At 37.0% G+C, this 16,538-nt stretch overlaps 2 protein-coding genes across 2 annotated transcripts; both read right to left on the reverse strand.

Moving 5' to 3' along the window:
• Nucleotides 1-2,477: 2,477 nt before the first annotated feature.
• LOC114744690 (endonuclease 1-like) lies at nt 2,478-8,772 on the reverse strand. Its single transcript, XM_028932859.1, has 9 exons — nt 8,597-8,772; nt 7,681-7,861; nt 7,322-7,429; nt 7,177-7,232; nt 3,629-3,724; nt 3,398-3,493; nt 3,224-3,288; nt 3,060-3,133; nt 2,478-2,922 (listed from the first exon to the last, which is right to left on the reverse strand). The coding sequence occupies exons 1-9, from the start codon at nt 8,711-8,713 to the stop codon at nt 2,798-2,800; spliced, it is 918 nt and encodes a 305-aa protein (XP_028788692.1). The 5' UTR covers nt 8,714-8,772; the 3' UTR covers nt 2,478-2,797.
• A 5,081-nt stretch (nt 8,773-13,853) lies between these two features.
• LOC114744724 (endonuclease 1-like) lies at nt 13,854-15,636 on the reverse strand. The gene is made up of 8 exons (XM_028932895.1): nt 15,608-15,636; nt 14,969-15,075; nt 14,804-14,859; nt 14,625-14,708; nt 14,330-14,425; nt 14,170-14,234; nt 13,998-14,071; nt 13,854-13,894 (listed from the first exon to the last, which is right to left on the reverse strand). Exons 1-8 carry the CDS (start codon nt 15,634-15,636, stop codon nt 13,854-13,856), a joined length of 552 nt encoding a protein of 183 aa, XP_028788728.1.
• Nucleotides 15,637-16,538: the final 902 nt, after the last annotated feature.

The following is a 16,538-nucleotide window of genomic DNA, read 5'->3' on the forward strand; positions in this document are numbered from 1 at the left end:
TACTCTATGATATGCTTTATTTATTGACCTTAATTTATAATTATACGTTTACTTTAATTTCATGCATCAATATTATCTATAATGTTGGTGCATTATGTTGATTCAATTATAGGCAACAATATATTAGGTAATTCCTATTGTATAATTTTGAATATATAATCCATATTTAACCCTACATGAGTTAGTGTATGGATATCTATGTTCTTTGTGAATAACTTTTAGACATTTGTATATTCTATTTTTGGTTTTGATAGAGTTAATTAAAAAGATCATTTCATATTTATTTTTATTTTCAAGTACTTTTTTTGTCAGTATTGACTATATATTTTAAGTGTTGTAGTGATGTCAATTATCATCCAAAACAAGAAGCGTCATCAATGACGCTGAACATGTCTTGAACAAAGGTTTTTGCAATATTACACAAATGACAAACGAGGATGATTCAACGGGCAGAGTCCTTGTTTGACTTTAAATTCGGGGAGTCTATACCCAGCAAAATGATACATGTGGTGACACGTCACAAGGACCGTTCCCAGGTGGCAAAGGATGGTCAGCATCGTCAGCAAACGGCCACTGACTTCACAATAGAATATACAAACAAAAACACAGTCAGGTGCCCGAATGAGAAAACAAAGCTACAATTTTTTATTAAGAAAATTTTAGATTAGATTGGTTTGGTGGCGTCTATATAAACCCTTCCCACTCATGAAGTTTTCTACAATATTTCTGAGTCCTTCGTGCTGCGAAAGAGAGAGTTATATAGTCTCTGTTTCGCTTTCTGAGATTGAAGCTAGAGAGAGAGAGGTCAGAGATGGCTGAAATGAGGACAACAAGAAGAAATGGCGGTGGTTTGTCGCAAAGATTCTCTGGACGACGTTTGATACCGCAGAGGGGTCAAGTTAAGTTGGGGATCGTGGTGGCTCTGCTTCACTCTTTCTCTTCGGCCTTCTCCTTCACTTCCAAATGTGTTCACTTCTCCTGATTCATTCCCCTGCTTCTAAGCCCATCCCCAGTTTTGTTAACAGAGAGATTTACACACACACACAGAGGGGGAGAGAGTTGTTTGTGTTGTATAGTAGCTTCTAGTTTTACTGTTCTAGCTGATATTTCTCTCTCAGGGGGACATTATGAGCTTCTGATAATGTTTGTCTTGTGCCTTTGTCACCCTTCACCTCTGGTTTTGTAATTTCTTTCGTTTTTTGGGAGCAAATGGAAGTTGACTTAGTGTGGCTCTGTATTTCTTCTCACGATCAACATCAAAGATTCTCTTTTGATCACCTTTGAGTCACAAATTAGCACTGCCAGATCTGATTCCAGCACAAAGTTTTATGGAAAGTAACAACAAATTGGAATATCAATAAGTTCTACCTCATCATGATGCATTGTGAATAGAAGAATAAAATAACTATGAAGTATGATGAACATTTGTGGCTTATTCTGTTCAGGAGAAGAGATAAACTTATCTTCTATTTTGCAGAGATGGGCGTGGTTGTCTAGTATAGGGACACGTAGCAGAACCTGTTCCTTCAGCTTATTACACTTACGTGTAGAGTGAGACTCCACAATTTACCTCTTCAATTTGCATTCTTTTTCGAGAGAGAGAGAGAGAGATTGTGGTCTCTACCAAACACAAGTGTGGTTTCCTAGGTAACATGTTCTTCCTTTGTAGTACACGTGTTAGTTAAGCTGAGTACTATATCAGTATACCACCCAACTTATTAATCCAGCAGCCCTCAATCCCATTGGATCCTATACAGTATATACAGAACTGAATAATCAAATTCTTCAGATCTTGGTAAGTTTCATATAACACCAACAATACAACGACGGGAACGAGAGGCAGAGAAAATTGAAAGCAAGTTGTAGATGAAACTTTGGATCTTTCTAATTGAAAATTTTCTCGGTTTTATCCTTAATTTCTTAAAACCAGATCACTAAAAATCTGTTTGAAAGAGGTATATATGACTATGTGAATGGGTAGTGCCCAAAACAGTATGAAGAACTAATCCTTCTGCTGCTTATATCAGCAGATTTTACGCACACTTGGAATTATCTTCATAGGATGCATGCACCTCTAAGACTAGCCCTAAGGTAATAAAAAACATACCTTAGTTAAAATACGCTATTTGTCTTCCACTGCATAACTTTGATGTTATAAGAATTCTATGTGAATGTTTATTGCATTAATTTTGAGTATGTCCTACATGTATTCTCTCCTTCATATAAGGCATAATTTTTCTCACTTTCATAACTTTAGAAAGTCGCTTATGATCTTCTCAAGCTGGTCCTGACAATCCTTGACAATATCATGGTTAGTACACCAGTTCTGATAAACTCTCCTTGAATTTTATAGTAGTAAAGTTAAAATTTTTCTTACATTTTTTATTTTACTAAATGATCGTTGCATGTCTTAATTCTTTTAGGCCAATAAGTTTAAGTTACATCTCTTATCTGAAGACAAATACAAGAATCAGGCATAATGACAACGAAATCATTGAAGTATTAATAGTACAAAAGAATCCCTCCATGTTTCAACTTGTTAAATTGTATAAAAAGTGGAAGTTCAAATCAAGTTCTACAACGTAACTTTTATTTGTTGCCTATGGTAGTGGCTTTATTTGATCAACTGCATTGAATTGCATCTTATGAATTTCTCATTACACGAATGAATCTGACATACTTTCTTTTTCCTTCATCCCGCTAAATGAAAACTATGATTCGCAAATACCAAATGATAGGAAATGACATTAGACAACAAACATTTGTAGTCGCTATCTGTGGTGGTTATTAGAGTGCTTTAAGTTGTAGCCACAAAGCCTTCTTGGGCGTCCCCGAACACCTGGTTCAAAATCATGGCCAATCGAATCCCACCTTGGGCTATTCGTTTCATGACCCATGGCATCCTCGTATTGAAGTAATCATCTGTATATAAAATTACACACACACACACACAGAGGCTTAAGTATCTCATAGTTGTGATGAATCTTTGTTCAGCTTTTGCTGATGTGAATGGAATAAAGATTGTGTGTGAACTTGACATTGTTAAATAATTATCTTACCTGCTAGAGTCATACCAGCTTCAACCCCTTTGTAAGCCCATTTGCAAGCTATATTTATGCTCTCTTTTGCCCACCTGTCCATTTAAAAACAAGAGCATATAAGTATGATGTGAGGGGGATCTAAGGTTTGTCTGGGAGAGGCAATATGTTGAGGAATCTCTCACCTGTCTACACACTTAGAGAGGTCATCACAGTGACTCCAAGATGGAACATCATCTGACCAGATACCCTGTTAACAATTCATCGTACAAGTGAATTTGAAGTGTTTGGTTAATTTTGTTCTATGGTAGCCCTAGTTAAGAGAACTATGTGTTGAAGCTAGTCAGGTTGTGTCTTACATCTGTGTAGTTCCCCTCTAAATCTTCCAAGAGAAGGTTCAAATCCTTTTCATAGTAATCTTTTAAAGCAGTGACAATGACCTCTTTGTCCCAGACCTGAGGTCAGACAAGAAAAATCTCCTGTCATTTGAAGTAACTTAAAAATTGGCGAAAGAATTAATGATTTTGACATTTTCTTCTTTGGCTCTTCCTCTGTTTTGGAGAAAAACTGATGATAAAGATGAAACTTACATGGTGGAGATTGGATTTGCGCCTGAACCAGCGGAGTGCTATGGTGTTGCCTCCTTCGTCACTGGTGAATCCAACATGCAATGTGTAATGAATGGGCTTAGCATTAAGAAAGATTTGGGCCATGAGAATAGGACTATTGGGCCATATGCTTATTTGAATGGGCCCAAGAGAGGTGGAATAGGTTAAGATGAAAGTGTATATAGATGGGGGGCGAAAGACTGCTGAAAAAAAGGAATTTTGCTGAAGAATCTACTCTCTCTGGCGTCTGCTTCTTCCCCTCTGCTTCTCTCTGAGTTATTTTCTACTGTCATTTCTTTTTCTGCTACTGTTTTCTTTTGTCATTGCTTCGTCTCTAGTTCATTGTCATGTACCCCAGTATATATATATATCTACCTCGAGTGGCAGTTAGTCTTTGAATCTGATTTTGAGCCCTACGAATATACTGTTTTTGCTGTCTCTTGTAAGGGTTCATCACATTGGTGCTTTCGTTGAGAGTCGGCCAACCGGAAAGGGCTACCTGCGGAGGGTTCTGACCGGTAAGAAGACCGAGTGAAGTGCCGTAGAGTGGAGCCGCCGGGAACGTCGGCTCTCGAGAGGGGTGCTCTGTTATGAGTCCCACATTGGGGAATCTCACAAGTGTTGTGGGGTTTATAAGTTCAAGGGGCTCTCCCTCCTAATAGGCTAGTCTTTTGGGATGGGCTCTCCCTTTGGGCTTATGCTCATAACATTGGTGCTTTCATTGACCTCTTGCTAAACGGGGATGGAGCGACTTTTTCCTGCAACTTACTCTCACGGTAGCCATAATGATCACCTCATTGTTGACCAGAATTTACAGTGGACCCGACTTGATGCTTCTGTTTTGCGACTACTTAATGCTTTTGATTCCTTGGTAGCGCAGATGGAAAAGTCCAACCTACCTTCAAACTCAGGCTCTGAATTGGCTGCGATACGACTGGAACTTCAAAGAGCTATCCGAGAGTATGACGTACCGTTGGCTTCGGCTGGTACACCGTCCGTGACTAACGACGGTGCCGCACCGATCTCTGTTGAAGTCCTTTCTTCCAAAGCCCGTGATGAACCAAACACAGAAGAACCGGAAGCTGCAGATGAAACTGAATCGAAAAGGGACGATACAGAACTTGCCCCAAGTAGGAAAGGCGAAGCAGATGGAGCTGCCGACGGCTTTATAAGGCCAAATCTTGCAGACTACGTGGCTATAACTACTCGCTTTGCCTTAAGTTCCGCACAACTTCACCATGGTGATTCTGTTCTAGATTCAATCCCAACCTCTGCAGCAAGAGTGACTATCGCATTTGTCTCTAAGCTTGGTAATGGAGGTGTCGATCTTAACATGTTGGTTGAGGACTCCTTGTGTTGCGAGGCAAAGGTGGCTCTGCACGACAGATTGATTCTGACGCAATCAACCCCTTACCATGAACAAACCTGGTGGACGTTGGAATCTTCAATAGGTGAGCCTCAACATGCTCTGTTCGTCCCATTTCCTACCTTTCACGGCTTCACAGCCTTGGGTGCTTATATTTTTGTGTTTGATCCTGGTGCGACATTTTGTTGGCCTTATCGCAATATTACTCGTTATTCTCAAATATCGCCAACTGTTTTGGATAGTATGATTTCAGTACTTTTGCTACAATGTGTTCAGAATGTGATGCTTTGTTTCATTTCTGATGGGGGCACTATACTTAATTGGCGCATTGAGATGCCCGCTTTGGGTTTGATATATGGCTGCCTCTCAACTTTTATCTCTGTTATTGGTCTTTCACTTTCTCATTTTCTATTCGATCTTGGAGATGCTAAGCATAATGGATTCCTGATTATCTTGGATTGGGTTTCCATGGAATGTGCTCAGATTATGGTTCTTTCTCTGAGCAAGATTCAAGGTGGCAACACTAATAAAACTATTTGTGCCCTGCACCAACCTTTTTTACGCACACAAGCAGATGCACATGAAAATATTATTGACGTGGCTCAGGTTGTACATTGGGCTGTTGATACATTTTTACCTGTTACAAATGATATTGCGCAAGTGTCACAAATTTATGCTTTGATGAGTGCAATTTGTCATGGTGACCTGTTATGCTATCTTGGCCCTGGTTTTTATTTCCACTTTCGAAGGCTTCCTGCGATTGCTCCTACGCTGCACTTTCTTTATGTTATTATGGTAGAGTGGCTCAGAAGCATTAGTAGCATGGAATGGAAATTTCTACTTGATACTACTATGGAGTTTCTGCAATCCTTTCTTCTACATTTAATGATATATGGCTTTTGGAGAAACTTGGCAAGCAAAACACTACTTGTGTGGCTCGGAAAATATGAGTATCGTTATTGGACTTGGGTATTTCATTTAGATTTTATCGAACCTACTTTAAGGCTACATGAGCATGCTTCTTTCATGCAGATACAATTTTCTATATTCAAAGGAGGATCCACGCTCTTCACCCTTGCCTTTACCGGTTGGGTTAATTGCATAGGGTGTATACTTTCAAAAATTATTTGGGATCCTTCTAGACAAGTCCTTCATTTGATCACAGTGCAGAGAGAATATCTTGGACACACAAATGCATTTTATAACGGGTTCCAAATATGTTCAAGTTTTGGCATAGTTGAGGCCTTTTCAACGCTGTTTCATTCTCCAGCTACCACAACTAAACCTTTCCATGTATTCTTCATGTCAAGGAAGCAAAGGTTCACGACTATACAGGCTACTACTTGGGAATTTCTTCACGGTATGCCAACGCAATCTTTTGACCTTGAGGACAAGGTCAATTTCGAAGGGGAGAGTAATGTAATGAATGGGCTTAGCATTAAGAAAGATTTGGGCCATGAGAATAGGACTATTGGGCCATATGCTTATTTGAATGGGCCCAAGAGAGGTGGAATAGGTTAAGATGAAAGTGTATATAGATGGGGGGCGAAAGACTGCTGAAAAAAAGGAATTTTGCTGAAGAATCTACTCTCTCTGGCGTCTGCTTCTTCCCCTCTGCTTCTCTCTGAGTTATTTTCTACTGTCATTTCTTTTTCTGCTACTGTTTTCTTTTGTCATTGCTTCGTCTCTAGTTCATTGTCATGTACCCCAGTATATATATATATCTACCTCGAGTGGCAGTTAGTCTTTGAATCTGATTTTGAGCCCTACGAATATACTGTTTTTGCTGTCTCTTGTAAGGGTTCATCACATTGGTGCTTTCGTTGAGAGTCGGCCAACCGGAAAGGGCTACCTGCGGAGGGTTCTGACCGGTAAGAAGACCGAGTGAAGTGCCGTAGAGTGGAGCCGCCGGGGACGTCGGCTCTCGAGAGGGGTGCTCTGTTATGAGTCCCACATTGGGGAATCTCACAAGTGTTGTGGGGTTTATAAGTTCAAGGGGCTCTCCCTCCTAATAGGCTAGTCTTTGGGATGGCTCTCCCTTTGGGCTTATGCTCATCACACAATGGCTGAAACAACAAGAAGAATTCCATGGTAACCGAAGAAGCTCACCAATTGGTAATAAACCAAGCAAGAATTAAGAGTTAAAGGGAAATGATTGAGAAACCTGATGAATATCTCCCACGAAGTGAGACAAGAACAACAAGGCCTCAGTCATATTCTCTGCAGAATGAAGAAGCAAACCATGAACAAGAACTGTGAAATTTTTCTTGGAAATTAAAGGAGAGAGTGAAAAGGGAAGAAGCATATACGTCGAGGATCGCCAGTGCCTTCTTTATAATGAAGAAGTTGAGAGGTGAAATTCTTGATGGCCCCAGCAACACACATGTCCTGCTCCCCCTTAGGGTTATGGCAATCCCCTATAAATTTGTGTGAAAGATACTGTTAATGAAAATTATATATGATCAGATTATAACTGATGTATGATTTTCAACGGATTGTTAACCTATCACAATGATTATAATTATGGTAAGTTATTAATTCGGTATTAGACCTGAGTTGAGATTGTTGTCTATTCCTCGTGACCTATTCATTACAGAGTGTTTACTTTGTCTCTTGCTCTTGTCGTTACAAGTACAAATGATTGAAGAAAGATTGGAGAAGAACATACGTGAATAATCAAAAGAGCATAGGTTATCAGGAGTATTGATGAAGTGAAGAGGGCTGGTCCACCTATATTTGTGGAAAATCCTGATCCTGTCTGGCCATAAGCACAGTTCTGATAAGTCTCCTTCCACATAATCAGGCAACAATTTCTTCACTGCTTCTTCTGCCTCTGCGTCTAGCAGCGACTGTTATTCATATAATGCCACTTATATTAGCAAATATACCCATTCCATTACATCTATCTAAGATACTATTTTTAAATCTATGGGCAGGAAGTTATGTGCTTATCATATTCATTTAGGATCAAACATGTATGCTTAAGTAAAATTTAGGGGGTGCTTAGTGTCAATTGAGTCAAACGACTCAATTGGGTCAATTAGCTTGAGTCTGAGACCTCATTCAAACATGAAGGGTGGCGTTGTCACTAGGATAACTTGTCATTGACAATAATTTCTTTCTAATTAAATAATCGAGTATAGAACATTTCTGCATGGAATTTGTCATTCCTTATTTTTAATATTGTTAAGATTTTATTTTTTTTCCTTTTTTTTTATAATTTCTAGAAGAGGTGCACTATATATCATCTGTTATGAGTACAAATTTAAAAGAACAACCAATTCCAGAGGACTAATATATTAGGTGGTAAAATTCCTTAGCCTCATAAACTTACAAACAATATGCCAAACACATAAATCTAACTTCCCCTTTTTCATTCACTTTTTAGGAAAGACTCAAGCATGAACTAAGGGAATAAAAACAACCTAATAGCTAATAGATTGCCACTAAAAAGACTTTGAAACCTTATCTCTGTACTAACTTCTTCAAGTAAATTTTCCAAATCATTGGAGAATTAGGACATCAGTCACTTGTAATTACTGGTCTTAAGACTGTTTTTGAGGAGAAACATTATGAGAAGGTACCTGTGCAATTTTGCAGGTCAACGTATGTCCTTCTTTGCTCCAGGCAAGAGCTCCAGGCACAGTCATGAGCAAAACAAAACTCAACACAAGAGATCCCCACACAAACCTACCCATCATTCTCTGTCTCTCTCTCTCTCTCTAAGATAAACTTCTATATCCTCTTCTTCTTCAGGAACTTCAGATGCCAGATGAAACAAGCTTTATGTATGGGAGTCCTAATTCATAGCTAAGAATATATATACATATTGAACGGTTTTGATTGAGTGCAAGTTTTAATTGTTTAAGTACTATCCCTCAAATGTTGACTTTGATGAAGGGCATATTCGATCTGGTACGTATAAGGCATCAGCAAACTAAATAATATATATAGTAGACACGAAATTCATGTGCAATATAATTATGTGTTGAGATGTTCATCCAAGATTCCCTTTGTTTAACTTACTGATCCATCATCATATGAAACTATCCGATCCAAAAGTATTTATATGGGGAAACTGATGATTAAATCATATTATATATATTATGATTATATTAATTTTTAAGCCACATGGTTAATTAATTTATTGAGGAAAAATTATTTTCTCAATTATTGATTGAATGAAAGTTTGAATTTTTTAAGTATTACCCCTCATTGTTGACTTTTGATGAGAGGCATATTCTGATACGTACTAAAACAAAATAATATACGTAGCAGACTAGAAGTTCATTTGCAATATAATTATCTCGTACAGAAGTTGAGGTTAGGTTTTAAAATAGATTTACATGTTGAGCTGATCATCCTAGATCCATATGCTTATATGCCACACTTCTCTTCTTCAATCAATATGATCATATTTATACATACTTTCTCCCGTTCTCAAGGAGAAACATTATTTTATCCTTTTTATTATTAAGACTACTACGGACGTGAGATATTTGTTACATCTTTCTGCACGTTACTCTTGTTTAATGTTGATTATTTTGCTTCGAAATTATAGTATATATGTTTATAAAATATGAAAAAAAATTGACGAGTGACTTGTGATAGTGAGATGCATGCCTTGGTTGTTATTTTTGATGTTGATAAGAATGAAATAGAATATTGTGCGAAGGAAAGAATAGAGTACCGTAATTAATTAAGACAATTAATGTCCTAATAATTCAGTAGGTGTGTAACATCCACATGTGAAAGAGAATAAATTATGTAAATTATTAGAGATAATGTTAAAACCCAACCTTTAACTTCAGTCGACCATTATTAAATGGTTTTGATTATTACAAAGAATATTAACTTATTTCAATCTAATTTGTTAATTGATTATGGCTAATCAAAATATTTGCTTCATGTGTGTGCAGTATTAAAAGAATTTGAGATTGACGAAGACATTGGTCAACGGAAGGAAAACATAAGAGGAAAATGTCCATTGCATAATGCAAAAGTAAACTTGATCAAATGCTTATCAATGCAGCGCCATGCGAAACAGAGAGAGGAAGACCGGATGATTCAACAGTGATATGCAATTTAGAACCTTGGTCTTGTATTATACTGCCTTGGATCCTAATTATAAGAGTCAGTTGACTAATTTGAGGAGATTAGGAAAGTAAGTTGAGTTAGTTATTTATTCTAAATATGTGTTATCTTTCCTAAAATATCCTTGCTAATCAAGTGTATTAACTAGAACTATAATTATTAGAAAGATTATTTTAAAAAAAATTAAGTAAATATGAGAGACAAAGTGGATTGAAGTCTTATATTTAGGGTCAAAATAAAAGTCAAACAAGGTTTTATATCAAGGACAGGAGGTAGTGTGTGTGTGTGTGTGTGTATATATATATATATATATAGTTTCTCGGGGTCAGCTGATTAATTTATCAGTCAAAAACCAGCCTCCAGGGGAATCATAGATCATCGCAAAAATGTAAACTTTTTATTGATACAATTTAATTGTCACCTAATGGAATGATGAGGAGTCTTCCAACCATCAGAGAACTACAATATATCAAGAACTTATTAACGCTGCAATCCGAAAGAGAAGAGAAATCAAAATAAAAAGCTCAGCAGAAAAGTGGAGATACTCATAGAGGCATTGAACTAATTAAGCGCGATGAAGCCTTTTTGGGGACGCTGCCTTTTTCTTTTGCACAGTTCCTTTTCCACAGTACTTGAGAAACAAGTCCACTTTAGTGGCAACGTTAAGGTCGATACCTAAGACGTTGGCTTTAAAGGCGGCGCAGAGGCACACGGCGGCTTCCAGGTCCAGACCCTGAATCAGGGAACACAGGTTCTTTGGTAGCTTCCCCAGCTTAACGTTCATGAGACCAAACAAGTCCACACGTCGGCCACGATCGGCTTTGGCGGAGCAGGTGGCGGAGGTGGCGGCTGGACGAGCAGGTGGATGAGACGGCGGCTGGAGGAGGAAGGCGACAACGCATGAACCGTTAAGAAACGGCAGAAGAGAAAAATTAAAAGAAGGTTTTAAGCGAGATGGATAAAATAGGTATGGCTGCGACAGATTATTTATCTCCCCGTTAAAAATCTCGACTTGGAATGAGAGAGAGAGAAAAGAGACAGATTTTTACCTTTCTTTCCTTCCATTTTTTCTAACCATATGCACTTGCTTCTCTTTCTCCCCTCCCCTGAATAAACCCTCCTCCAAACACTACTTTAACCTCATAATAAACCACATTTTTTTTTTTTGAGTGAGATTCCCAGGATACAACTTATAACAATGCATCTCCATTTGTCAGTTTTTTAAGATGTGCTCTTCTTTTAAACTTCTACTCACATAGTAGTAAATGAAATAGTAAATCTGTCAACTATTGTAGGATAAGATAAGTTATCCATCCTCATATCATACAATAGGCTTTCCTAAAACATATTTTGCTAACTATGATTAAAATTTGTATCACTGATTTCAGCGCACATCAAAGTCACAAGTCTAATTTACCTTTTTCACTCCCTTTTCAGAGGAAAAAGATCTTTTTCGCATGCCAAATATGAAATACCACTTAAAAGACCTAGAAGCCACCAAGTCAATTTCCCAAATCACTGGAGATATAGACATTACCTGAACGGTTTCAATCGCTTGTAATTACTGATTTTAAGACTTAATCAATTTATTGAGGAAAAGCATTATATCAGAAGTGTACGTACCTTTGCAATTCTGCAGGTCAGCTCACGATCCTCTTTGATCCGGCCAAGAGCTGCAGGCACAGTCATGAACAAAATAAACCCTACCAACGCAAGAGATCCCCACACAAACCTGCCCATCTCTCTCTCCCTCTCTCTCTCTCTCGCCACCTCTCTCAGCTTAGACAAACTTTTTATCTCTTCTTCTTCAACAAATTCATCAAATGCAAGATGAAACAAGCTTTTAGTATAAGACTAATTTATAACTCAGAGAACATATAATACTACATGTTGAAGGGTTTCCAATTCGCTGACGAGGGGGAAGCACGGGGCGCGTGAATTCTGGTGTGAATCAGTAAGCACCACTTGCAAGGCTAAATACACCAAAACTAAATATAATATACATATATAGCAGACTAGAAGTTCATTTGCGATATTATTATCTTGTATACAAAAGTTGACGTTTAGGTTTCAAGACCTATCTACATAGGTAGCCAATAAAATTCATTTATAGACGTACTCTTTCCGGTCCCTGAGGACACCGTGTGAGATATTTATTATCCTTTTTTTCCCATGTGATTACTCTCATTTAATGTCGGTTCATTTTTGAAAGTTACATCATGTGCGTTTAAATGATGATAAGGTTTGGCTTTTCTTTTTAATTTTCAGCTATAACTAGTGAGTTTTAAGCCTCTTATTGTTTCGATGATAATATCATAATCGTCTGATAAAAAAGATTAGAGGAGGGTTTATATATGCTACTTCTGGTTCTAATTATAAGAACTAGTTGATTAATTTGAGGAGATTAAGAAAATAAGTTAAGTTAGTTATTTGTAATGAATATATATTGTCTTTCCTGAAATATTCTTACTAATCAAGTGTACTGACTAGAACTATCATTATTAAAAAGATTTTTTTTAAAAAAATATAAATATGAGAGACAAAATAGATTGAAATCTTATATTTAGAATTAAAATAAAAATTAAATGAGGTTTTGTGTTATGGATCGGAGAGAGTATTTCGTGACTTACAAAAATGAAGACGCAAGCTAACCAAAAACGCGTTATTCTTTTTATCATCATCATCATCCAGTAATTCAGCTTGGAAGCATTTAGCCGCCTGGAAAGAACGTGGTGATAAACTTCGAGAAGTTAAAAATAAAATATGAAAAAGGAATTGACGAAAGACTTGTGAAGTTGAGATGCCTTATTGTCATTTTTGATGTGGACAAGAATGAAAGAGTATTCTCCGAAGGGGGGAACATGCTCAATTGATGTCCTAATTAATAATTTGGTCGAAACATCCACACAGTTGGCTGGCCATGTGAAAGAGAATAAATTATGTAAATGCTTAGAAATAGATAATGCTGGAATTCAACCATTGAATTCAGCCGATCATTAAATTCAGACGAGAGGGAGAGCAAAGTGAAAGCTGAAAACGAAAGATTGGAGCTTTCTGATTGAAAATTTTCGTGTTCTTATTCTTATTTTTTTTGTTAAAAGGAGATTAAATTAAACCATCTATTATTCCAGGCAAATTATCAGAGTGCTTTGGCCAAGAAGATAGAGGTTTCATCTTTGCTTCCATCTCTTTGTTAAGATTAATATCAGCATTTGATGAATTGGTACTTCATCTGTATTTTAAGTTACTTCATCTATATTTTAAGTTCAAAATCCTTTCATGGGAAGGCAGTAATGGTTATACTTGAGGTTTTCAGTTTTGACAGATATAAAAGATTAACTTGGTCAAGTGTTTTCTTGCAGATTGTTGTAGCTAATATTAGAAGAACATGAAAATATCTCATTCTCTTACACAACAGAAATTTGGGCAAAGGTTATATAAGAACATCATATTAATCTCTTTATACAGAAAAGATGTCAGAATCTGGAAACAACTTTGTTGCCTGTGGTAATTGGCTTTATTTGATCAACTACAATGAATTGCATCTTTTTATGAATTTCTTATACACGAATGAATACAACACACTCTTTTTCGACAAGGAATGACATAAGTATAAACTAGGTTAGACAGCTAGTTTTTGCAGCCCCCCTACCTGTGGTGTGGTTAGAGTTCTTAAGTTGCAGCCGCAAAACCTTCCTTAGAGTCTCCAAACACCTGGTTCAGAATCATGGCCAATCGAATCCCTATTCACTTCATCACCAAAGGCATTCTCGAGTTGAAGTAATCATCTGTATATAAATTACACATACACACGCATAAGCATCTCTCACGGTTTTGCTGATGTGAATGGAATGAAGATTGTGTAAGCTTGACATTGTTGAATTGTCTTACCTGCTGGAGTCAAACCAGATTCAACCCCTTTGTAACCCCATTTGCAAGCTATTTGTATACTCTCTTTTGCCCAGCTGACCATGCAAACACAAGCTCACATCATATAAATAAATACATAATTTGAGGAGATTTAAAATCTGTCTGGGAGAGACAATGTGTTGAGGAAGCTCACCTATTTACACAGCTAGAGAGATCTTCGCAGTGACTCCAAGATTGAACATCATCTGACCAGATACCCTGTTAACAATTCATCATACAAATTAATTCGAAGTGATTATGGGATAAATCAAATCAAGAAACTATTTGTTGGTGTTTGACAGATTGTGCCTTACATCTGTGTAGCTCCCCTCTATGTCTTCCAAGAGGAGGTTCAAATCTTTTTGATAATAATCTTTTAAAGCAGTGGCAATGATCTCTTTGTCCCACACCTGAAGTAACAAGGGGTAAAAAAGAAGAAGTCATGACGCATGAAGTAACTTGAAAGTCGGCAAAATCTAAGTTGCTATCAGATCCTTTACCAGATAAACAGAGGACCAATATACTCAAGAGTTAAGGGTCTTGACTTTTTCTTCTTTGATTGTTCCTCTGTTTTGGAACAAAAAAAGCTATGATAAAGATGAAACTTACATGGTGGAGATTGGATTTGTGCCTGAACCAGCGGAGATCTACAGTGTTTCCTCCTTCGTCACTAGTGAATCCAACACGCATTGGCTGAAACAACAAAAAGAATCCCATTATAACAGAAGCTAAGAGATTGGCAAGAAGCTAAGCAAAAATTGGAAGTCGAAGAGAAACAAGCCAGAAACCTGATGAATATCGCCCATGAAGTGAGACAAGAATAACAAGGCCTCAGTCATGTTATCTGCAGAGCGAAGCAGCATCGGAATTGAAGCAACCCATTAACAATAAAAGTCAAAATATTTCATTGAAACAAAGAAGGGAAAGCGAGAGTGAAAAGAGGAGCAGCATACGTCGACGATCACCACTGCCTTCTTTATAATTCAGAAGCTGAGTAGTGAAGTTCTGGAAGGCGCCAGCAACACACATGTCCTGCACACCATTGGAATCATGGCAAGAGCTCCAGGCACAGTCATGAACAAAACAAAACTCAACACAAGAGATCCCCCCACAGACCTGCCCATCATTCCCTCTCTCTCTGAGATAAACTTCTATATCTTCTTCCAAGCTCTAGATATCAGAGTCCTACTTCATAGCTTAGAATATGTATACATATAGAAGGGTTCTCAATTGATTGAGTGCGACTTTTAATTGTTTAAGTACCATCCCTCAAATTTTGACTTTGATGAAGGGCATATTCGATCTGGTGCGTATAAGGCATCACCAAAATTAAATAATAATATACAGTAGAGACGAAGTTCATTGCAATATAATTATATGCTGAGATGTTCATCCAAGATCCCCTCTGTTTACATCGTCACATGAACCTATCCAATCCAAACCTTTTTATAAATATAGGCAAAGTCAAATTAAATGATATTTTATATATTTTATGATTATTATTTCAATTTTTCAGCCACATGGTTAATAAACTTATGAAAATTGTCTTCTCAATTGTTGATTGAACGCAAGTTTTAATTGTTTAGTATTACCTTGCAATGTTGACTTTGATGAGGGGCATATTCTGATACGTACTAAAACTACATAATATTCGTAGTAGACTAGAAGTTCATTTGCAATATAATTATCTCGTACAGAAGTTGAGGTTAGGTTTTAAAATAGATTTACATGTTGAGCTGATCATCCAAGATCCATATACTTGTATACCATACTTCTCTTCTTCAATCAATATGATCCTATTCATACATGCATACTTTCTCCCGTTCTTTAAGGAGAATCATCACTTTATCCTTTTTATCATTAAGACTACTACGTACGTGAGATATCTACTGCATCTTTCTGCATGTTACTCTAATTTAATGTTTATTTGTTTTCTTCGAAATTATAGCACATGGATTTATAAAATATGGGGGAAAAAAAATTGACGAGAGAGTTGTGATGGTTAGATGCGTGCCTTAGTTGTTATTTTTTGATGTTGATAAGAATGAAATAGAACATTGTGTACGAAGGAAAGAATATAGTACCGTAATTAAGTGAACTAATGTCCTAATAATTGGGTAGGTGGGTAACATCCATCGTTGGCTATCCATGTGGAAGAGAATAAATTGTGTAAATGATTAGAAATAGATAATGTTAAAATCCAGCCTTTAACTTCAGTCGACCATTATTAATTGGTTCTGAGTATTACGAAGAATATTAACATATTTCAATCCAATTTATTAACTGATTATGGCTAATCAAAATATTTGCTTCGTGTGTATAGTATTAAAAGAATCTGAGATTGACAAAGAGATTGGTCATCAATGGAAGGAAAACATAAAAGGAAAATGTCCATTGCATAATGCAAACGGAAACTTGATCAAATGCTTATCAATGCAGCGCCATGCGAAACAGAAAGAGGAAGACCGGATGATTCAACAGTGATATGCAATTTAGAACCTTGGTCTTGTATATTATATATAT

Source organism: Neltuma alba, unplaced genomic scaffold (genome assembly GCF_004799145.2).
Source record: "Neltuma alba isolate B1F8T4 unplaced genomic scaffold, ASM479914v2 tig00004432_pilon, whole genome shotgun sequence".
Classification (NCBI taxonomy): Eukaryota; Viridiplantae; Streptophyta; class Magnoliopsida; order Fabales; family Fabaceae; genus Neltuma; species Neltuma alba.